We start from the raw sequence: 24980 nt of genomic DNA, 5'->3' as shown, positions 1-24980 counted from the left end.
GATGAAAAGACAGCTATGAAAAGGTAGAAAATATCTGTGGATCATATATTTGATAAGGAACTTGTCTCCAGAATATATAAAGAATTATTACAATTCAGTAAGAAAAAGATAAACTAATTTAGCAATGGACACAGGATTTGAATAGGCATTTCTCTAAAGAACATTTAATTTTTTTTAATTTTTTTTTTATGATAGTCACAGAGAGAGAGAGAGAGAGAGAGAGAGAGAGAGAGAGAGAGAGAGGCAGAGACACAGGCAGAGGGAGAAGCAGGCTCCATGCACCGGGAGCCCGATATGGGATTCGACCCCGGGTCTCCAGGATCGCGCCCTGGGCCAAAGGCAGGCGCCAAACCGCTGCGCCACCCAGGGATCCCTCTAAAGAACATTTATAAATGGCCAATAAGCATATGAAAAAATGCCCAACATCATTAGCCATTTGGAAATTATAAATCAAAACCAAAATGAAATAATTCATACTAAGATGGCTAAAATTAAGAAGATGGACAATAACAAGTGTTGGTAGAGAAATTAGAACTCTCACACATTGCTGGTAGGATTGTAAAATAGTATAGCTGCTTTAATAAGCAGTTTGGCAGCTCCTCAAAATAACCATAGTAACATACAATTACTACATGGCCCAACAATTCTATTTCTAGTATATACCAAAAGAAATAAAAACATGCAAATATTTCTCTACTTACCAAGAGAAATAAAAAATACACAAAAATTTGTACATGAATGTTTACAGATTATTTATAATAGCCAAAAAGTGTAACCAACCCACCATCCAATGTTCATCAACTGATGAATGAATAAATGAAATGTGGTACAACCACATGGTGGGATTTTATCTGAAGTATACAAATACATGCTACAATATGGATGATCCCTGAAAGTGTGCTAAGTAAAAGAAACCAGTTACAAAAGATCATTTATTATAGGAATCCATTTATATGAAATGTTCAGCATAGGAAAATCCATTCAGACAGAAAGTAGATTAGTGATTGCCAGAAGGTGGGGGAGAGGGAAATGGGGAGTGACTGCTAATGGGTATGGATTTTGGGGACACAATGATGGAAATGTTCTGGAATTAGATAGTGGTGATGATTGCACAGCCTTCTGAATATACTAAAACCCAATGAACTGTATAATTTAAAAAGATGAATTTTATGCTATATAATTACATCTCTTAATAAAGCTGCTATTTAAAAAATAATTTTTTAATTTAGCCAGTACAGACTATTAGAATTTTCACGCTGCAATCTTAACAAGGTGAGTTGGGTACATAGAACAACAATAAGTGAAAAAAGTAGAAATTCTATATAGAGAGTTTTAACAGGAAGCTTATGGGGACATCTCTATCATATGAAACAAATACAATGACTATACTGTTTAATGTTTTTATAAACTAGAACCATCTTACAGTTGTTGTAGGACCTAAATTTACAAGATTTTAAGGAGGAGCAATACTGTCATATTTAGCACTATTATTTAAACAGCTGCATTTTCCAGGTTTAGTTTAGAAAGCGCTAAAACAGATCTGCCTTTTGTCATGAAAAGGGCAGGTAGATCTAAGCCCTCCTGGATCACTACTCACAAAAGAGGGAGAGACCAGAAACACATTAATGTTCTAAAATTCCTAGACCCTTAGAATCTCACTTACAATGACGGATTACTCTGAAAGCTAAGATCTACAGATAATAGCAGACAGGGATTCTAGAATAAACAAAAACAAGAGACTGACATAAAAACCTCATCTGCGGGCACCTGCGTGGCTCAGTGGTTGAGCATCTGCCTTTGGCTCGGGTGGACATCCCAGGGTCCTGGGATTGAGTCCCGTATCAGGCTCCCTACAGGGAGCCTGCTTCTCTCTCAGCCTATGTCTCTGCCTCTCTCTGTGTGTCTCTCATGAATAAACAAATAAAATCTTAAAAAAAAAAAACCTTCATCTGCATGATTAATTTGAACTGCCATTAATCATTTAGAAAGGTGCTTTAAAGAACAAAAACCATGCAATTTGAGTCTTTTCCTCTATACCTTTAATTTAAAATCAGGCAATAAAAGCAAAAAGAAAAACTAGTAGGAGACTTAGATAATTTATAAATAATATTCTTAATTTAAAACAAGTTTTCCTAAAAGCAACTTTAAATTCCAAAAAAACTTCTCATATTTATTTGGTTATCTTTAAAATTCTCCACTATTGAACAGTTCAAAATAAGTGGGTTATTTTGGTCTAATAGCATAGTTACAAGTAAGTAAAAATGCTTTAATAGTATTTAACTAGTAGTGCTTTCTCACCCTTCAGATTAACTTCACATAAAAAAAACAGACCCAATACACTGACAATACAATCCTATGCAAATTTTAAATTAAGATAAAGGTTATATATTTAAGATTAAAGGCCAATCTTTATACTAAAAATCTGCTTAAATCTAAAACTAGAGAAAACAACTTGAGGAATTACTTTCAAGTTACCTTAGGCATTCAATCATGCGAGAAGCAATTTTCTTCCGACGCATCATGCTGAATACCCATATCCGACTGATCCCACAGATTGCAGGCTCTGGCAATGTTGAGCAGCACCAGGCTTTTTGCCTTTCAAATCTGACTTTTTCTTCTTCCGACCTGATAACTGGAAGTTTCTCTTCTATAACTCTGTAGCCCTAAGGTATCAAGATTAGAGGGAAAAATTAATTTAAAGTGAAAATATTAATTAGCAATTGTCTAATACTGACCTTAGTGAGTTGGTTGCTACATTTGTCTGGCTTCAGAAACTATGAGGGCCACTTACGCTTTCAGTCTTCAGAAAGGAGACCTGAATCTACATTCTGTTTTTTGTTTTAAAGATTTTATTTATTCACCAGAGACACAGAGAGAGAAAGAGGCAGAGACACAGGCAGAGGGAGAAGCAGGCCCCATGCAGGGAGCCCGATGTGGGACTCAATCCCAGGACTCCAGGATCAAGCCCTGGGCTGAAGGCAGCGCTAAACCGCTGAGCCACCTGGGCTGCCCTGAATCTATATTCTGTTTTGATTCATTTATTAGTTATGTGACCAGGAAAGCAGTTAACAAATTAAGCTTTGGGTTCCTTATCTATAAACGAGAGGTATCTACCACCTGTTTCAGAAAACTGTAGAAAAATTAAATAAGGTAATACATATAAAATACCTTGCCCATCATGGCTGGCCCATAATGGCAACTGAAGGTTATTTTTTCTCTACCTCCCACATTCTAAGGACCAGCAAAAGTACACATCAAGAATGCAGCAGCGTTCATAACTCAACTCAGCAGCGGTCATAACAACTGTTTCTGTGATTGCTGCCATAGTTCTACGGTTCACAGCTGTGCGGGAATTAGGACTAGAGATGGCAGGAGAATCAAGAATTTAAAAAGTTTTCCCCCACTCCCATCTCTTTAAAAAAACTAAAGTACTTTAAAAAAACATAGTATCTCCTCTATCAGTCTAGCTGAACAACGGCCAGCCTTCTGATGGGATATGGTACAAATCTTAAAGCATTTAGAAAATACAGTGAAGAATTAACAAACAAACACTGCATAGCTATCTTCTGAACACTACAAAAAACTTGGTAGAATAGAAAGTTTAAAAAACACAAGGGAGGGATCCCTGGGTGGCGCAGTGGTTTGGCGCCTGCCTTTGGCCCAGGGCGTGATCCTGGAGACCCATGCATGGCTCCCGGTGCATGGAGCCTGCTTCTCCCTCTGCCTATGTCTCTGCCTCTCTCTCTCTCTCTCTCTCTCTGTGTGACTATCATAAAAAAAAAAAAAAAAAAAAAAAAAAAAAAAACCACACACACAATGGAATATACACTATGTAAAATTAATTTCAATATGGCAAAAGCTATACAATTTCACACTGGGTTTTTAAAAATTAATATAGAAATTAACTCCTAAAGCCCTGTTTTGACTTTATTTTATAAGAAAATTCTATGATAAAACACGTTTCCAGGCAACTATTAATATACAAAAAGATACCAACTAAACAAAAGTCAAATCCAATGTGCATTGAATTCATGAATAAGAACTCCGCTGAAAAGACAAAATTCAAATGAGGTATGCCTCAAATAGCATGATTAGAGAGTCCAGAATCTTCTGTTCTTATAAGTTGGTCTGTTACTACATAACCTACCCAATGTGAATATACCCCGCTTATTGTGATTTTTTTTTTTTTTTTTTTTTGGTACAATTTGTCTCCTAAATACAAGTCAACTTCTCACAGCTCAAGTAAAGAAGTGGTGATCTATTCTGGGGGTGGGCAACTTTTGATAAAGAACCAGATAATATTTTAGGCTTTGCAGCCCACTTGGTTTCTGCTGCAACTACTCAACTCAGTCTTTCTGGTGTGTATCAGTCATAGACAATATGTAAGCAAATGGGCACTGCTATATTACAATAAAATTTTATTTATGAAAACAGGTTGGAGTTTGCTCTCAGGCAATAGTTTGCCAACCTTTGCTTTATTCCAGTGCTGAAGGAATGGAAACAAACTTTACATTAGTATCCAAAATGGAAACTTCCTAAACAAAATTTAACAGTACTTTTGATTTATAGAATTTTTATTTTATATACTGACTTGAGAAACTAATTCCCATGCAAGATACAACTCTGCTTAGTAAAAATTTACACATGGCAATTCTAACATTCACATGCTTCCTTACATAAAACGCTTTCCTTTACATAAAATTAACCAGGACTGTGTTACTCAAGATTATACAGTAAACTCTTTAGATACCAAAGTACACATGAACACTCTTTAAAAGTCACTTACCCACTGGATATGTTCCGCAATTAAGCAGCCAACTACTTTTTTGTCATTAGAAATAAAGAGAAGTGTTTTAGTTCTGGAATAGCACATTAGTGGGGCTTGTTGGAAACCTAAATCATTATCAACCATCTCTCTAATTTCGTCAACCTGCCAAATAAAGAACAGTATTTTTTGTAACAACGAAAGCACTGTATACATGTTAAAATATTACTATTGCAGTTCAGTAAATTGAGTATATTATTCCAAGCAGGATATCACCTAAAAAGTTCTTTGGAATGATTATTCTGACCTATAACTGTTTTTCAAGGCCTGTGGAACAATGTGCAAAATGGAAAAGGAATTGGACAGTAATGCCAAGCCCAGCAGTCTAAATAACAAGAACAGTGAGAGCTCCTACAATAAACAATAAGAACATTACGGGATTAGGAGAATCATGGGTTTGAGAATTAGGGAGAACTTCACTGAAATCTTAGCCAGGCAAGCCATTTTCTTTCCAAGTCTTAATTAGTACTCCCATCAGTAAAATGGAAGTGGACACAGAAGAAAGAAACACATGTTTATTCCTTATTAACCACTGGCAAGATAGTATCAAAGAACTTCATTATCTTACTTAAATCCAACATCTCTTGGGTCTATGGCCCCTCACTTTACATATTCAAGAAAGAAAATTCAAAGGTAACTTTCCCATGTTAGGTATTAGACATCTAGAAAACCAAGGAGCAGAGATTTGAATGATGCTAATATGGCATCAAACTGTGCTTCTTCTAGTTTACCTCCTAGAACTGTGGTCAAGGTCAAATATGGTAAACTCAAGCTTCTGGGGGCACAAAGTCAAATGTTTTCTAGGTACTCAAACATTAGTTCCTTCCCCAGTTAAAAAATAAAAAGCAAAGATTCAGTCCAACAAACATTCATTCATGTTACTAAAATGAAAATAACCCTTTGGAGGGTTAATAAGCATTCATACCTCTGACCTGCAGAATACCATATAATACATCCCCTACTCAGGGATGAAAACTCAAGCCCTCCTAATCCTAGAACCGTATCTTATAACAGAACTCATGATTCAGTTCCTATAGGCAAATGACTCACAATTCCTTACATTTCAATTTTTAACCTACTATTATGGATTCCTAACTAGTAACGTACTACACTAAGATTTTGCCCTGAGAAACTAAAATGAGGAAGTTAGCATTTACTGAAGATTCTTAGTAAAGAAGAGTCTGAATGCCACATATGGTGGTATAGCAAAGTTCCCACTGTTCATTTCCAATAGTAATAGTTGGAATTCAAAAATTACGTAATTTAATTTTCATTTATTCAATCAGTAATCCAATATTAATTAACAAATATTTATTTCTGTGACAAGGATCAATGTTTCAAATACAAGGCAGGTGGCATGGTTACATGTCATTCTAAATGTTATTGTCTATATTATTAGGGAGTGGTAGTATGGGGGGCTTATTTGGTTATCTGGAATTGTCCAGCATACATAATACAGAGTATGTGAATTCAAAAACAAGATAAAGTAGAATGTTAGTCGTATTTTCAAATAATAGGGTCACCCTTTCAAGTGAAGTTTTCCTAAATTTAAAGAGGTCCAATTGTTAACCTAAAAAAAAGAACAATACATAAATCATTTTCCTTGTGTTTTCTAGACATTTTGGACATTTTAGAGTTTCTCAAAAGAAAACTGGACCCACCGCTTTATAAGATATTTCTGAAAAAGCACAAGAAGGTTGAAAAAAACACTTTGAGTAGATTATTTGAAAATATAATTAATATTAAATCATTTCAAAATAAGTTTATCCTATGGTTTCCTGCCTTTTAAGACACTCAATATAATACAATGATTCCAGACTTCATTGTCTTTCTGGTTTATTTCTCTGAACTTTCAAAGTATGGAACTCTAAGTTGGACTTTTATAAAACCTGGCTCACACTAGATAAGAGGACTTCTTTAAATTTCCTACCTTATAATTATAAATCAGAATGTATCTTTTTTCACTTAACATTTTATGATTACCTCATGTTTAATTTCAGAACTTCACAACTTTTTTTGTTTTAAAGACTGATTTATTTATGAGAGACAGAGGAAAAGCAGAGCACCAGGGGAAAGGGCAGAGGGAGAGAGTCTTATGCAGACTCCGAGCAGAGCCCAACATGGGGCTGATCTCACAATCTGAGCCAAAACCAAGACTATATCACCAAAGTGACCTCTGATGACCTATTATTATATCTTCTTTTGCTATAAGATTTATTTAAAATTTTTCTCTTGAAATGAAACTTCACAATTGTTAATTTTAATTTTCTAGGTTATCAAACTTTAATTGTAATTGATTCCTTTTTAATGAAAGTAATACTTTTTTTTCAAAGTTTTAACTGATTAATCTTAAAGATTTATTTATTTTAGAGGAAGAGAGCACCAGTGGAAGAGGGGCACAAGGAGGAGAGAGAAAGAGAATCCCAAGCTGACTCCACACTGAGCAAGGAGCCCAAAGTGGGGCTCAACACAGGGCTTGATCTCATTCCTTGAGATATGACCTGAGCCAAAATCAAGAGTCGGACGTTCAACCAACTGAGTCACCCAGACATCCCCAAGTTTTTAATTTATTTTAGTTATCTCTACACCCCACGTGGGACTCAATCTCACTACCTGCAATCAAGAGTCACACACTCTTTCAACTGAGCCAGCCAAGCACTCCTGGAATTTTGATTAAGTCACTAATGTGGCATTATAAACTAGCAAGCCTTTTATATCATCCCTCAAGTTTCTGATAATATAGGACAGTAATCAATTCACTAAAACTTTATTTCACATATCTTAGATACAAAGGTTTAAGCATAATTTTAAGCATGTTCTTTAAATGCTTATTTCTTGTTTTCAGAACTGGTGCTTAAACATGCTATGTCAGTAATGGATTATTCTGTTAAAATTTACTACAAAATTACATTACCCATTTTAAATGAAACTGCACTGGACATTTACCTTTTTCAGAGCATACTTTGGGTCTTCAGGAAGAACCATTATTATCCTGCCATCAGGATATTCAGCCAGAATTCTTTCTTTTTTCCAACCCTAGATATAAAAAATATGAATGAATTCTGTTATCATATTTCATTGATCAGATTCACATATAAGAAGAAAAATATATCGATGTGTCTAAAAAATTCCAAGTACAGAAAAATATTCTCATTAATGTTTAACTAACAAGACATGATGACTCAGCTATTTTGTTAAGCATACAGTAGGTACAATGCAAGCTAATTTCTCTAAAATAATCATTCAGAAATCTAATACCACAAGAATATTAATTTATCACTTCCCATTTTAAATTAATTTTGAAAATCACACACCAAAAGCAAGCCCCTTAAAGTCAGTGATTCCCAGAGCCTAAAAGATAATTTTCTCAGCTTCTTCATAAAAGAATTTAACTCTTAAATTTCTTTAGAACATGGTTACCTCCACAAACAAACACTCATGGTTTTATGTCTGGCATGCCAAAGACCTCCAGGAGGTTTTAAATGAACTGATTTGCATGCAGTAGCCCAATATGTAGTAAGGAATAGACTTTAATTCTTATTGATCATATTGATCACAACTATCAAAGTCACAAGAAGGAGACTATAAAAATATAACTACCTTCTAAGAATCTAATAGGGAAGGAGAAGCTACGTTGTGTGTATCTGAAGTTAAACATACTCAAAAAAAGAGGTAATAAACTCTTCTTCAGATCCACACTCGTGGTGATTAATGAGCAGAACCTGCATGAAAAAAAAAACAAAACAAAAGCCACTTAAATCTAGTAAGATGGGACTGAACCAGAGGTTAAAACTAGGAGCTTTGAAGTTAATAACTACAGAAGGAATGAGCTTAACTGGTTGTTTCATTTGTCTTACCCAACCAATTTTACATTAAAAAAAAAAAAAAAGCCTTTCAAGAAGCAATGTATTTCTATTAGAGAAAACCATGATCTTCTGAAATCTTGTAAGACTATGAAAGCTCAATAAAACCAAGAAAAAGGTAACTACATTTTTTTCTTAATATTATGACAAGTCAGAGAACAGGCTGATTTTCTTATAACAATTTAGATGATTTTTTGAGGGCAGGGGCAGGACCTTGGGGACAAAGAGTCTAGTATAAGCTTAGTAAACAACTTAGGGTATTCACATAAGAATGTGTTTTAAAAATAGAGCACTCAAAGGTAAGTGAACTTTGGGTGATTATAATTATGATTGGTTAAAAGTTCTCAAGATCTGAAAAGAAGGAGCAGAAACAACAGCCACAGAAGTCATTTTTTTCAAATTAGAAATTAAATCTGAATTTAGGTAAACAATTTTTAAAACGTACAAAAGACATCACCTCTTAAAAGCAAATTAATATTACTACATTAACTTGGGAAACACTTTTAAAATAAACCCATTTTTGAGGGCTGGATGGCTCAGTGGTTCAGCATCCGCCTTTAGCTCAAGTGGTGATCCTAGGGTTCTGGGATTAAGTACTGCATCAGGTTCTCCGCAGGGAGCCTGCTTCTCCCTCTGCCTATGTCCCTGCCTCTTTGTGTGTATGTCTCACGAATAAATAAATAAACTCTTTAAAAAAAAAAAGTAAAAATAAAATAAACCCATTTTCCATAAAATGAAAATGGAGACTTTTCATTTTAAAAGTTGAACTACAAATTCAGTGAAGAGCTACAAAATTTAAGTAACTCCCACTTATAAGAAAGTCATAGCTCCTGATCTGAATTATCTAACAAAAATCTGAGGGCATCAAAAAAAAAGAAAGAAAAGAAAAGAAAAGAAAAGAAAAGAAAAGAAAAGAAAAGAAAAGAAAAGAAAAGAAAAGAAAAGAAAAGAAAAGAAAAGAAAATCTGAGGGCAGCCCTGGTGGCCCAGTGGTTTGGCGCCACTATCAGCCCAGGGCCTGACCCTGGAGACCCGAGGTCAAGTCCCATGTCAGGCTCCCTGCATGGAGCCTGCTTCTCCCTCTGCCTGTGTCTCTGCCTCTCTCTCTCTCTCTCTGTCCCTCTCATGAATAAATAGATAAAAATCTTTAAAATGAATAGATAAATAAAAATAAAGAAAATCTGATTAAGTTATTTTCCTATTATCTTTAAAGACAAAAATGCTGGTCTAATGTCATTATATTGCACTACAGGCCCTAGAACAGATTATTTTGTTTTACTGACTTTTTAGTATTAAACTTTCTCAAACAACTTGACACCTGCACATTCTTGCCAAAAATTGCATCACAATTGGATTTCACATAATTTTATGTTTTAAATGTGACTCAGTTTTTTTTTCACGTACATACAAGCAGCAAGAATTTATAAGGGGCAGATTACTATTTTTTTAAGTTTCATGAAGACAGCATATTTCAGTGAAAACTAGTTAAGAGTTCTGGAGTAAAAGTTCAGGGTGTAAAGCCTTGTTCTTGGTAGTTACCAGCTACATGACCTCACACAAATCACAAACTCTGTTTCCTGATGTAGGCTATGTACAAAAATGGCTGCCATCACCTCCACACTTAGTTGTTAAGATTATATTTAAGATAATTCCTCACACAAAGTAGCCACTCAGTAATCTCCATTCTACTTTCCTAATGATATCAAACTAAGATCAGTGTACTACTCTAAGAAAACACAAGTTAATTAATAAAGCCGCCAAAGTTAAATACAACATAATGGACAAATGCAAAAAACCACATTGGCTCATGTCTGTCAAAAAAACATACTCAGGACATTTATATGCCTCAACTGCAGTTATCTCTTTCTTGGAGTTAATAATCACATGATCCTCTTGACTTTAAAAAGTTTAGAGGGGATCCCTGGGTGGCTCAGAGGTTTGGCGCCTGCCTTTGGCCCAGGGCGCGATCCTGGAGTCCCGGGATCGAGTCCCACGTCAGGCTCCTGGCATGGAGCCTGCTTCTCCCTCCTCCTGTGTCTCTCTGCCTGCCTCTCTCTCTCTCTCTCTCTCTCTCTCTCTCTCTCTCATAAATAAATAAATAAATAAATCTTAAAAAAAATAAAAATAAAAATAAAAAGTTTAGAGGAGATTGTCAGCTGCTTGAAACCCAGGCAGAGGTGGGGGAAGGGTACATATGATTTAGAGGAATAATCAAACAGCCACAGCCTTCTGTAAAGATATAAATTCCAATGCAGTTCATTTACATTTATCACCTTTACCTCTAACATCCCTCTGCTAGTGAGTAGTATTTTTCCAAACCCCAAATTTTCTTAAATGACCCATCTGGCTGTGAAAGTTTTACATTCCTAATAGCAATGAATGATTATTTTTTTGTTCCTTGCTACTGTACTCACTTTAAACTTTAGAATCTAAAGAATGGAAAGGATTTCTCCTCTTTTTCCATTAAAAAAAAATATTAACTGAAAACAAAATACATTAAGTAGTGAATACACTAATGTATATAATTGTCAAAATTCACTGACCAAACATGTAATTGTATGTAAATTATATTCCAATTTTTAAAGTTCATATACTAATCACTTTCATAAAAGGCTGAATAAGAATACTCATGAAGGAATATCCTGAGAACTAAAATCAACAATAAGCTTTTTTAAAAGCTGTCAATATTGCAAGAAAAAAAGACATAGAGGGAGACTCTTTAGATTAAAAGGGACTGTAAGGGATATACCAATGAATGCAATATATGGATCTTAATTCAAACAAATAAACAGTATAGAGAATTATATTTGGAGAGCTTCGAACCCTAAGGGAATATATGATTTTAAGGAATTAAATGATTTTTTTAAGATGTGGTTATATTCTTTAACTTTTATGTAAAAAACAGTAATCTTTTCATCTTTTAAATCTAAGTGATTTAGTTTTTTCCTTTTTAGCATATCTGTATTTTCTACTTATTCTACTTTAATAGTTTATAAAATTATTAATATACTTAACTATCCCAAGCAGCTGGTTTCAAGTGCATGTTTGGACACTATTTGTAAAAATTATCATATATTATCAGCAATGCTAATAAAGATGTGTTTCTACTCAGTGTGACTGTCACTGAACTTTAAAAGTATGAAAAGTCAAATAATTAGATGGAAATTAGATGGAAAAATTCAGTCAATTCAAGAAGTAGGTACTGACCACCTACCGTGTGTGCATACCACTAATTTAGGCAGCATAGCAAAGTGATAAAGACTTTAAAAATCAGACAGAACAGATTCAAATCCAGATTCTGCTTACTAGCTGTGTTGCCTTGCAACAGTTACTTTACCTCTCTAAACTCTGGTTTCCTCACAAAAAAAAAAAAAAAAAATTGATGTAAAAACTACAATATAAAATTACTGAGTTGAGAAAACATGATAAACAGCGCCTAACAGCCTAATACAATACTATATACCCAATAAATAACAGTTCTTATTACTATCATTATGGTAACAGCATTTTCTTGTAGGTTTTTTTCATCTGTGATACCTTCACAAGGCCATTTGCAATCTGGTTCCTCACCTACGTCTTCAAGCTTCCTCTCTTGAAGGTTTCCTAACACATGTCCCAGTCAGAAGTCATAATGAAATACTTTAAATATCCCAACTTTTACACACACTATCCCTCTGATCCAATAGGTCTCTATTCTATACTCTCCTGGGGACAAAGGACTCCTAACTTGTCCTTTCTGACTCTACTCCAGTGTTAACTTCCCTTTCCAATCTTTGTTAGGTATCCTTATGCTTTATATTCAGACAGTATCCTGTATGTATTACTACTCTAGTATTTTCCGTATGATTTAGATATGTTTACTTATCTATCTGTCCTTTGCACTACCTGTGATCTTACATGATGGAAAAAACAATCTTTTTGATAGTAATTTTTAAAATCTAATAATAATTTTAATAATAGCTTTGGTATTTCAAACTCTGGAGGGCGCCCGGGTGGCTCAGTGGTTTAGCGCCACCTTTGGTCCAGGGTGTGATCCTGGAGTCCCGGGATCGTGTCCCACGTCGGGCTCCCTGCATGGAGCCTGCTTCTCCCTCTGCCTGTGTCTCTGCCTCTCTCTCTCTCTCTCTCTCTCTCTCTCTCTCTCCTGGAGTCCCGGGATCGTGTCCCACGTCGGGCTCCCTGCATGGAGCCTGCTTCTCCCTCTGCCTGTGTCTCTGCCTCTCTCTCTCTCTCTCTCTCTCTCTCTCTCTCTCTGTTTCTCTCATGAATAAATAAATAAAAATATTTTTTAAAAAAACAATGGAATAAGTAGTTAATGTTTGAGTAACAAGCCTAGAAAAAAATTATCTGAGTTTTGTGTTATTTTTTCCATTTTTACAAGCACACAAGGTTGAATAACTTGTTATGGTCCTATAACTAGGAAGAGGCTCACTAGACGGACACCTGGGTGGCTCGGTGGTTTAGCATCTGCCTTCAGCTCAGAACGTTATCCTGGGGTCCTAGGATTAAATCCTGCATTGGGCTCCCCAAAAGGAGCCTGCTTCTCCCTCTGCCTGTCTCTGCCTCTCTTTTTGGCTCTCTCATGAATAAATAAATAAAATCTTTAAAAAAACAAAAAAGAGGCTCACTAGTATGCCATACTGACCGCAAGAATCTTAACGAATTGAAGAAATAAAAAATAAACAAATGTCTGTAATAGAAGGTGCAATTATGGGGACACCTGGGTGACTCAGTGGTTGAGCATCTGCCTTTGGCTCAGGCCATGATCCCAGGGTCCTGGGATCAAGTCCCACATCGGGCTCCCTGCATGGAGCCTGCTTCTCCCTTTGCCTGTGTCTCTGATTCATAAGAGACAGAGAGAGGCAATCAATAAATGAAGTCTTTAAAAAATTTTTTTAAAAAATTAGACTCATCCTGATAAAATAAAACAAAAAAAGAAGGTGCAATTATGTTTGCACCTCTATGTCTGAAAGGAACTTTTCCTTGATTCAAACTCAACTTTTTATATACTGAATTCACTGGTTCTTACAACCAATGTGCATATTTAATGCATTTAATTCTCAAAAAAGCAGTTATCAAAATGAAGCATGAAACTCCAAGAGAAGGCAAAATAATATTTCAAGAAGTATTACAATGATTTTAAGCAGAGAAAAAACTCTTATTGAGACTAAAAAGGAACCCAAAAATGTTTCACAGAAGAGATGGTGTTTTTTTGAAGAATACAGATGAGAATGGGAAGGCATTCCTGGTGACAGAATGTACAAAACTAAAAAAGGCAGAAAATTATAAGCCATGCACAAGATAATGCATATATCAATTTTGCTAGAAAGAAGAGAATTTATAAGGAACTTATGAGAAATACATTTACAAGGGCAAACAAGAACTAATAATGTAGAGAGGTCATGAATGCCTGGGAGAATCAGGGAGAAATAGAAATAAAGATTTTAGATAGGGAAAAATCATGAAAATGCCTGGGTGGCTCAGCGGTTAAAGCGTCTGCCTCTGGCTCAGGGTGTGATCCTGAAATCCCGGGATCAAATCCCACACTGGGCTCCTTGCACGGAGCCTGCTTCTCCCTCTGCCTATGTCTCTGCCTCTCTCTCTCTCTCTCTCTCTCTCTCTCTCTCTCTCCCCCCCCCTCTCATGAATAAATAAATTAAATCTTTTTTTTAAAAAAAAGGGTTCTGGGGAAGCCCGGGTGGCTCAGCAATCCGCCTTCAGCCCAGGGCCTGATCCTGGAGACCTAGGATCAAGTCCCATGTCGGGCTCCTGCATGGAGCCTGCTTCTCCTTCTGCCTGTGTCTCTGCCTCTCCCTCTCTCTCTCTGTCTCTCATGAATAAATAAATAAAATATTAAAAAAAAAAAAGGAAAAATCGTGACTATAGTTGAACCTAATGAAGATGCATTTAGCAGCTGTATAGACCAGATGTACAATGGCAAAAAAAAAAAAAAATACAGGTCGTGAGTTTCTATTTCTAATTATAAACATGTTAAACATGTCAAATGTCACTTAAAACCTTTGTATAGTTAAAAATTCAAAAGAACACAAAAAATTATTTGAGAGGACTTTTAAAGTAATTCAGGTCAATTTATTTCTGTAAGCTAACTTATACACGCAATATATTTTGTTGAAATTGAGATAAAATAGTACAAACCTATAGTCTATTATTCAAGGACTCTAGAGCCAATCCCATTACTTAGTACCTATATGACTTTAGGCAAAATACATATCTTTCTTATTTCCTCATTTATAAATTAACTGTAACTACACCTCGTTATTTACTAAAAGAAATAAGGAGTTTAATATAGGTAAAAAGTTGGATCAGCCCCTGGTAGACAGGAAGTCTTTAATTAATGTCATTTGTGGGATCCCTGGGTGGCGCAGCGGTTTAGCGCCTGCCTTTGGCCCAGGGCACGATCCTGGAGACCCGGGATCGAGTCCCACGTCAGGCTCCTGGTGTATGGAGCCTGCTTCTCCCTCTGCCTGTGTCTCTGCCTCTCTCTCTCTCTCTCTCTCTGTGACTATCATAAATAAATTAAAAAAAATTTAATGTAATTTGTTAGTGTTACTGTTATTAGTTCTCCTAAATGTAAACTAACTTATGTAGGAATTTAAGTTTTACATCAGAAAAATCTGACTCTATCCTACTAAAGGCATTTTACAGACTTTTCATTTTTTAGGTATACTTCGACAGCAAGATTTTTCTGGTTTGCTGCAATATTTAAAATAAATGAATAAAAGCTAGAACCCCTGAAAAACTTCTATTCCTCCAGTAAAACTATTTGTTTTGGTAAAGCCTGTATCCTAGGACCAATTCTCTTTGATCTAGGAATAATGGGACCTGGAGTTTTACGGTGACTAAGCTGTCAAGGTTTAAAATGAGAAATACTATATGGGTCGTAAGTTCCAAAAGGACCAAGACTTCATTCGACATACCAAAAGCTCAGAGCACACTATATCCCAAGCTCAGAGCACAGTAAATCAAGTATATAATATTTATTTTTGAAAGGATGGTACAAGCTTGAAGAACTAAAGCCTCTACTTATGAAACCAAAAGCATAATCCCTTTGTGCCTCAGTTTTGCAATCCATAAAAGAGGAATGAAAACTACTTCAATGAATCTTCTTAAGGAAAAGAATGTGAAAAGAAAATTTTCTCCACAAGAGAAGTTTGAGGAACAAACGCCCTTAAAAGCGCTTGTTTGTTTTTTAAAAAGTTAAAAGTATTTAAATGTTCTTTCTTGTGGAAAATATAATGATAATATATAATTAAAAAATTCTCGGGCAGCCCTGGTGGCTCAGCGGTTTAGCACTGCCTTCAGCCCAGGATGTGATCCTGGAGACCCGGGATCGAGTCCCACGTTGGGCTCCCTGCATGGAGCCTGCTTCTCCGCCTCTCTCTCCCTCCTCTCTGTGTATTCTCATGAATAAATAAAAATAAAATCTTAAAAAAAAAAAAAAACTCAATAATGCCTTTTCATAATTAGAGACTAGACGATACTGAAATACAATTTTAAAAATTATTCTGGGGGTGCCTGGCTAGCTCAGACAGTTGAGCACCTAACTCTTGGTTTGGGCTATGGTCATGATCTCAGGGTCGTGGGCTCTATGCCCAGTGGAGAGTCTGCTTGAGATTCTTTCCCTCTGCCACTCCCCACCACTGACATACACATGTATATTTATTTATAAAATAAATAAATCTTTTAAAAAATAATTTTGGAAGGAACTCCAAATAGAGAGCAACATCTATTTTTTAAGTTATTTCTCAAACATCCTGACATGTATGCATTTTTTTAATGATAAATTTTTCTTGGGGTGCCTAGTTGCTCAGTTAAGTGTCTGCCTTTGGCTCAGGTAGTGTTCCCAAGGTCCTGGGATTTAGCCCTGCATTAAGCTCCCTGCTCAGCAGAGTCTGTTTCTCCCTCTCCCTGCTGGTGTTTTTTTCACTCATTCTCTCTCTCAAATAAATTAAAATTCAAAAAAATTTTTAAATAATAATAAATTTTTCTCAGGGAATGGTGAAAACTAAGTCCTAAAAAATAGGTTTTCATAAGAGGTCCTTTATATGTTCTGAACAGCACATTTTCATAGATAAAATACTAGTCTTAAAACTACTTTGAGGTTAATTAGTTTCTGATGAAGAAAAACAAAAACCTGTAAGAGAAGTGGTGAAATCTGGTCTTTATAAAAGTAACCTAATTTATTTTTTTTTTAAAGTAACCTAATTTATCATTCAGGAAGAGTCTAGAGTTCAATTTGTGCTATTAGGTATTTTGCTATATGGAGGAAACTTTCTTAATTGATGTCCACCTAATTAATTTGCTGGATTATCCAATGCTCACTTTTCATTGTGTAACAGAAATGGATACTTGGAACACAGTAACCGACTCAAGATCAGTGAACTACCTTGTTATTCCACACCTGAGACAGGATTACCAAGTGTCATTTGTTTGTTCCTAGATTTGTTTATGCCAATTTGTTTATTATTTTAACTATAAAATGGAATCAAATATTAGCTAAATAGTGGATAGTTGTTTTAATGAAGTTATATAGAATACTCTAGGAAAAGGCAAAACAAGCAAAGTGTTTTTCAAAAATCAAAAATATAACAATAATGATTCTGTATCCAGATTGTCAGATTATTTTACAATATCTAAGCTCTTGCTCTATTTTTTTTTTAACTATATTGTAGGGATACCTAGGAGTATGATCTATATGAGGAAAAACCCAAAGCTTATCAGGGGATCCATACTGAAAGAAAGAGTCTCCCCAAAGCAATTACATTTAATATAAATTTATATGTTTCAATTTCTAGTAAAATGTTTAATCTATGTAATGACCATACAGAAAACATTGTCCTTTGCCTATCCTATAGCCATTCTCTCCAATTTTTTTTTTGCCCCGTTTTGTTTGGTATGGCAATCTGTGCATAAATTATGATTAGTCTGTTTCTCAACAGGGCTATTTCTGACATTTTAGGCTAGATGTTCTATCTTCTTTGGAACTGCACTGCAAAAGTTTGGCACCCTTAGCCCCTACACACTAAATGTCAACAATATTCTCCACATATTTCCAGATGTTACCTAATAGAAGCTTATGTAACAAACATCAAATTCCCCTACCTTGAGAACCACTGGCATAAACCAATCATCATTATCTTCGTTCTTTTTTTTGCCAGATTCTTGCTTTCCTAGCTCCCTTGCATCTAAGGGTGGTTACCAGACCCCGCTGTTCTGATGAATGAGACAAAAGGAACTTTGTAAGAACTTCCGGAAAAAATGTCTTTCACTGATAAAAGGAAAAAGCCACTTGAAAGACCCTATTTGAAAGAGTACCCACCCCAACTAGCATTCTTACTTTAAATTTGACCAAGATATCTGGACTACAGCAGTCTACTTTAATTAAGGACCACTAAAGTGGTCCTTCACAGCTGTGAAGCCAAAAAGTCAGTACCTTGGGAGAGGAGAGCACTGAATGAGAAACAGCACTCATGATGACATGGTTGAACTGCTGGATGGAACAACCCTAAAACTACATACCTCCAGACTTAATGACTTAATGGCTTATGATTTAAGCCATCGTTATCTGGGTATTCGCATACCTAGGGTCCACGTGAATCACTTTTCTGATTAACTGATCCAATTCTCCCAATTTTGTTAGTTAAAAGAACTTCTACTATAATTACATCAAAATCTATTACTGTAGGAATAATATTTCTCATAAGATACCCTTGGGTCAGACCTAATAGAAAGTCAAACAAGTGGAATTATGAGATTCTTTTCTCTCCTGTCATTCTCAAATACTATAACATCCTAAATAGCCTTTTTTTAGGATTCACCTAGTTAGTACTTTTCAACATATAATAACTTTCCAGTATGTAAGAAATATTTTATTTGATATAAATCTTATCAAGATTATGTGGGGCTTAAGGCACAAATAAACTGACCTCCTCAATATTGGTCATAATTTTTAAAAACTCATGCCCCAAACTCCACTCACTCCTATACTCAAATAAAAATGTTCTCAAAATGCACATCTTTGGGAGTTATATTCTCAGGATAAAGGAGGTCACAAAATATCATTGTTCCTGTTTTAATAAGAAAATATCCAAGTCCCCTCTCCAGTGTTGGTTTGCAATAAATCTGTATTTAAGCAAAAAAAAAAAAAAAAAAAAAAATCCAATAAACTAAAAGTCATGTCTTCTTTAAAAGCACTGAAGAGTTGTGGATTGATTTCCAGGGATGAACAAACCCTTCCTAGGTAAGCTGAGACCAGTGGCCATTTTTATCCCTAAAACACTGACCACGTCTGGGAGCATGAGCAAGAAAGCAAGACTCCCAGAAGCAGAGGACAAGGAGAACATATCCCGCTGGGATGAGAAAATTCAAAATCTCAATGGCTAAGTGAGTTGGCATGGCTGTCTGAAATATGAAGGAGTTTCAAACAGAAAATTCTCTACCAATTCTCTCACATGGGACACTTGCTGAGTTGAGCTGGAAGGAATATAATGATCTGTGTACTACAGAGTTTAGATCCTTAATTTTTGCTGGAGAGAGGCACTTGATCCCAACCTTAAAACACTGAAAACCAAAATGGATGGGAAAACAAAGTAAAATTTCATCCCAACTTTTTTTTTTCCCCCAAAGTAAGCTCTATGCCCAAGGTGGTTTTTCTTTTTTCTTTTTTTTTTTTTTTTAGACCAGAGCCTCTCCCTCGGGAGGAGGAACCCCAGCTGCCAGGCCCGCCCGCGGGCCCAAGGTGGGTTTTGAATTCACAACCTTGAGATCAAGAGTCACATGCTTGGGGTGCCTGGCTGGTAAAGCATGCCTGAGGGTAGTGAGTTCAAGCCCCATGTATGAAGTAGAATTTAAAGAGGATCCCTGAGTGGCTCAGGGGTTTAGTGCCTGCCTTCAGCCCAGGGTGATCCTGGAGTCTCGGGATCGAGTCCCTCATCAGGCTCCCTGCATGGAGTCAATTTCTCCCTCTGCCTGTGTCTCTGCCATTATCTCTCTCTCTCTCTCTCTCTCTCTCTCTCTCTCTCTCATGAATAAATAAATAAATAATTTTAATATTTAAAAAAATTTTATTTAAAAACAAATGAGAGTCACATGCTCTACCACCTGAGCCAGCCAGGTCCCCCAACTCAATTCTTAATTAGATCTAAGAGATAGCCCCTGCCGCCTGACAGAAAATCTATAGGTGCCTGGCAGCAGAAAGATTACACTCTTGGGGAAAACGAAAGGTAAGTTCTACTTCAGTCTCTACTATCCTTCCATACACAATGCCAATAGGGACGCTGGGTGGCTCAGCGGCTGAGCATCTGCCTTTGGCTCATGGCACATAATCCCAGGGTCTTGGAATCAAGTCCCGCATAAGGCTCTCCCCAGGGAGCCTGCTTCTCCCTCTGCCTAGGTCTCTGAGAGAAGAACAGCGCAACAAAAAGTAAATAAAAACACACTAAGAATGGAATGTAGTTGGAGTGGTTTAGGAACAAAAGAAAGATATCTATGAATGGAATATAGCAAGTATGGGAAGAGTGTTAGATAAGTTAGAGAAGCCGGAGTATGTGAGGCCTTGATGCCACACTAAATACCCTGGATTTTAGTCTGTATGTGGTAAGAATTCACTGGAGAATTTTATTTTATTTTCTGGTTTTTTAAGGATTTTGTTTATTTATTCATGAGAGACATAGAGAGGCAGAGACATAAGCAGAGGGAGAAGCAGGCTCCCTGCAGAGACCCCAATGAGGATCGATCCCAGGACCCCCCGGATCACCAGGTGCCCCTCACTGGGAAATATTTTAAAAAGGAAGGAGATCAGTTAGGAAACCATTACTAGGCAAGAGATGATGACAGCTGATATGGAGTAGAAGCATCTAGTAGATGTGATAGAAGTACGAGGATTTGGAATCTATTTTGAAGGTGAGATTTACTAACAGGTTGAGTTTTGAGGAATGCAAAAAGAAAACTAAAGGATTATTCTGAAATTTTCTGTTGGAGGAAATGAGTTAGATGGTGGCAACCTTTCCAGAATTGGGAAAGGTGGAGGAAAAACAGATTTAAAGAAGTTTTTGCCACTAGATACTTTATAAGTTCTTTCCCCAGAATTTGTTAACTTTTAAAAATGTAAAAATTTGGGACCCATGGGTGGCCCAGAGGTTGAGTATCTGCCTTTGGCTCAGGTTGTGATACCAGGGTCCTAGGATCGATTTCCGCCTCAGGCTCCCCACATGGAGCCTGCTTCTCCCTTGGCCTATGTCTCTGCCTCTCTCTTTCTCTGTGTCTCTCATGAATAAATAAATAAAATCTTTAAAAAAAATTTTTTAATAAAAAAAAGTAAAAATTTGATGCATGTTGCATTCATTGTAAAGGCATTTTTCCTCCATCATATGGCCCTCTATCCCAAAGCAAAATTAATTTCTGACTAAGGAATGGAAATGTTGCTCCCATCCTATATTTATGTATCATAATATTCTAAATCTTTAAGATACAACAAAGTAGAAAAATTAAAAAACGGGGTCAGAAAAGAGATAAATACTTGAAATATCAAATGTTTTGTAATTTTTATGTAACAATTTCCTACCTGTTTCTAAAGACTATTTCTCAACTTTCAACACAGGATGCGATAGCCTTACCTTTAAGCAGAATAACTCAATGAAACTCAGACCATTCTCTGACCTGGCTCTGATTCCCTCCTACAAATACACCTGGCTCCCTACTCCCCAGTGATTCCAAAGTACAGTTCTAAGAGCCAACTCTACTTCACTTCAGATTCCTTTCCCATTCCTAAGATTTTAAAATCTCTATTCTTTCTCTATTACTTCTAACATGCAGTTTCCTTTTCATAATCACCTTCAAAAGAAATAAAGAAAAAGTATGCAGAAGTACATTAACATGTAGTCATATTTCACATAAAAAGTAATTAAAGATTAAGTAAGAGGTCTTGGATCATGGTTTGTTTCCCTGACTCAGCTTTCTGTAGCAGCACTAACAGAACTCTCTTTTGACATTCAAATATTCTATAACTACTGCTACTAAGGTAACCTCCTGCAACAGGTGAATGGGACTATGAACACTGGCTAATGTGACTGAGGAAAAGCATTTTTTTTAAATACATATCATTATTTCTCTTATTTTTTATTGAAGTATACTTGATACACAAGGTTACACTACTTTAAGGTATACAACACAGTGATTCAACAAGTTTATACAACACCATAAATTATGCAGAGCTGATAAGTAGAGCTATCATTGGTCACCATACACTATTACAATATCATTGATTATATTCTTTATGCTGTACATTCATCTCCATGAGGAGGAATAGCATTTTTACTTTGATGGTTTAATATTCTAATACTGAATAGTGTAGCTCTATAGCCAATCAGGAATCTGTCAAATATTTGTTCAGTTTTTCTTGTCATTAATTTCCCCTTTTTGACTAATGCCACAGTACTCCAACACCACACATACCACATATGTGCCTGGATGGCTCGGTCAGTTAAGCATCTGACTCTTGGTTTTGGCTCAGGTCATGATCTCAGGGTCATGAGACAGAACCTTGCCCTGTGTCAAGCTCCAAGATCAGCATGGAGCCTGCCTAAGATTCGCTCCCTTTTGTCCCTCCCCCTCCCCCTTTGTTCCTCTCCCCACTCTATCTCTCTCTCTCCAAAATAAATGAGATTTTTTAAAAATAAATTAAAAGATTTTTAAAACATTATTTCTCTCCCTACATTCCACAAAATGTTATTTTAACATTAAACGTTATTAACTATATCATTCTCAATGCTCAAAATTCAACATCTAAAAGAAAAGTAAGAAAAAAGTCCAAATGGCATCAAAATATCACAATCATGATTTGATGGATTTTTCTGGCCTTATCATCTATAAAAATCTCTGATTCAGTAAGGGGGGGAAATTTACTCATTATTCCCCAAAAAGATGTTAAGCTTTCTCATTAGCTATAATGCTATCAGTAATAGATGATCTCCTTGTGTCTGCCCATTAAAAAAAAAAAATCAAGTCCTCCTCTTCCTCACTCATGAAAACAAACCCTTTTTGATCACTGTAATACCAAAGTAATTATCACTTATAAACTACAAAGCTAATTTATAAATAAATTTAAATAGCTAATATGGACTTACTGCTTTTACAAATCTCTTATTGTTAACTTTTCATTTCTTTCAGGCCTTGGTCCTAACCTTTAAGGCAAGGGCATATCATATACCCTGAGAGTAGAGCCCTCCACAGAGCATTCATTCAATCAGATGTTAATTAATTCAAAGGAGATAAAGAAGGATGGAAGGAAACAACTATTAAGTTAGAAATTTCTCTGCAAAGAACCCAAACATGATTCCTTGGCTACATTTAGAAATTCAAAATACAGATGAATTTTGGAAAGGCTCCAGGATTGGCAACATTGCTCAGTGCTCTGGGGGAGTTTTCTTTCTTTCTTTTCACATCTTTAGCAAAGACTACAGTTGATGAAAGGAAACTGAAATGTTTGTGGGTCTAAACCAGAGACTAGCCTCCTCCTGAGGAATTAACAAGTCCCTCCTAAATAGCTTCTAGTAAATTAATAAAATGCATATCCTCAAAAGGCATCAATGAGGCAAAAGGGTACTATGAAGGAATAGAGAACATCATCGCTCTTCACAAAAAAAGGGAAAATTTTTACCCCATGGAAAAGCTATTTATTTTCTTAAAAATGTTTGATTAAGGAGATCCCTGGGTGGCTCAGTGGTTAAGCGCCTCCTTTGGCCCCGGGCGTGATCCTGAGGTCCCGGGATCGAATCCTGCATCAGGCTCCCTGCATGGTGCCTGCTTCTCCCTCTACCTGTGTCTCTGCCTCTTTCTCGTTCTGTGTCTCTCATGAATAAACAAATAAAATCTTAAAAAAAAAATGTTTGATTAAAAGTTAAAAAGTAAAACTCACTGGGGTTTAATTTATTATCTTTTTAAATAGTCTTAAGTAGAACAAAACTTTATTGCCAGTCCCCAAGTATTATTCATTTAAAATTAATTTAAGCCAGAACACCAAATGACTCCTTTTGCTTCTCTCCAGGAAACATAAACAGATAAAACTGACATTTTAAAATTAGGTATTTTCAGGATGCTTGGGTGGCTCAGTGGTTGAGCGTCTGCCTTTGGCTCAGGGTGTGATCCCGGATTCCCGGGATTGAGTCCCACATCGAGATCCTTGCATGGAACCTGCTTCTCCTGCCTCTGCCTATGTCTCTGCCTCTCTTTGTCTCTCTCATGAATAAATAAATAAAATGTTTTTTAAAAATAAAATAATAAAATTAGATACTTTCTCAAACACTTTAAGAGTGCTTAAACTTCAATTATATCTTTATTTTTAAAAAGACAAAAAAAAGTGCTTAATGCAAAAACACAATACTAGCAGCTCATTAAATGCACAATAATGCAAAGCACCAAACTAAGTGCCTAATGTTCAACGCCCCAACCCCAAATCCAGAGCTGTGATCACAGCACAACATCTTTAACATAATCCATGTTTTTATCAACTTTAGATTATGTACCTACATTTGAAAACGGCAAAAGAATATTGATCTTGATCTTAGCAAAGGATGGCCAACTGCTAAACTCAATTCCTTCTCTTGAGTTTATTTCAAAAATAATGAAATAACCCATAGCTCTGTCCCATCAAGGTGGAGGGGGGGATAGGAAAGAGTGGGGCCAGTACAGGAGCCAATCTTCTCTACATTGTTTTATAGCTTTGCAAGAGTCAGGATTTGCTTAGAAAGTGATGACTCCTGTCTAGTTCCATAAACCAGCTTCCCTTGGTACTGTGTAAGAGCAGGGTACATATTTCTTTAATTTCTTTACTGTTACTCTCAGAAACTAAAACTTTCCCTTAAGATAAAGAATAAGCCTTTAAACCTAATACAAAAGTGATCACAAGAATCAAGTTATGTAAACTGAAAACTTATTTAAACATCTATTAGACTTATGTATATTAAATGTTATTGCCCCAGAAGTATTCTATAATTTAGCTATCTGATAGAACTATTTTTTTCAAGTTTTAAGGAAATTAACATAGTGAAATTGGAAAAGTACAAATTTCAAACAATAAATCAGTATCTAGATATAGATATTTCATGTCCACACAGTTTATACTCCATTCAGTTAAGTGACAGAAAGGGGTGTGTGTGGAAAAGGAAGATGAAATAAGGAGTATAAAGGATCACCACAGTAGAGAATCAAAAAAGAGAAAACCCTACCTATCTTGGGCAGAAATAACTGGATAAATGAAACAATGAACATGAACCT

At 35.9% G+C, this 24980-nt stretch overlaps 1 protein-coding gene across 9 annotated transcripts in view; it reads right to left on the bottom strand.

Moving 5' to 3' along the window:
* The window catches only part of ESCO1 (establishment of sister chromatid cohesion N-acetyltransferase 1), a 72120-nt gene that overhangs the window by 7199 nt on the left and 39941 nt on the right, over window positions 1–24980 (bottom strand). For 8 of the 9 annotated variants that reach the window (XM_055323620.1, XM_055323621.1, XM_055323626.1 and 5 more), the window contains exons 10-12: window positions 7772–7861; window positions 4787–4930; window positions 2476–2663 (exon numbers count right to left, since the gene is read on the bottom strand). In XM_055323620.1, the coding sequence (XP_055179595.1) occupies window positions 2476–2663; window positions 4787–4930; window positions 7772–7861 (422 nt within the window). Of the gene's footprint in view, window positions 1–2475; window positions 2664–4786; window positions 4931–7771; window positions 7862–8425; window positions 8548–24980 lie in introns of those variants that run through there. The other variant, XR_008664227.1, reaches the window with a different exon arrangement.

This window comes from Nyctereutes procyonoides, unplaced genomic scaffold, assembly GCF_905146905.1.
Source record: "Nyctereutes procyonoides isolate TBG_1078 unplaced genomic scaffold, NYPRO_anot_genome, whole genome shotgun sequence".
Lineage (NCBI taxonomy): Eukaryota > Metazoa > Chordata > Mammalia > Carnivora > Canidae > Nyctereutes > Nyctereutes procyonoides.
The sequence above is the reverse complement of the archived record's forward strand: the minus strand, read 5'-3'. Positions and strand labels throughout refer to the sequence as shown.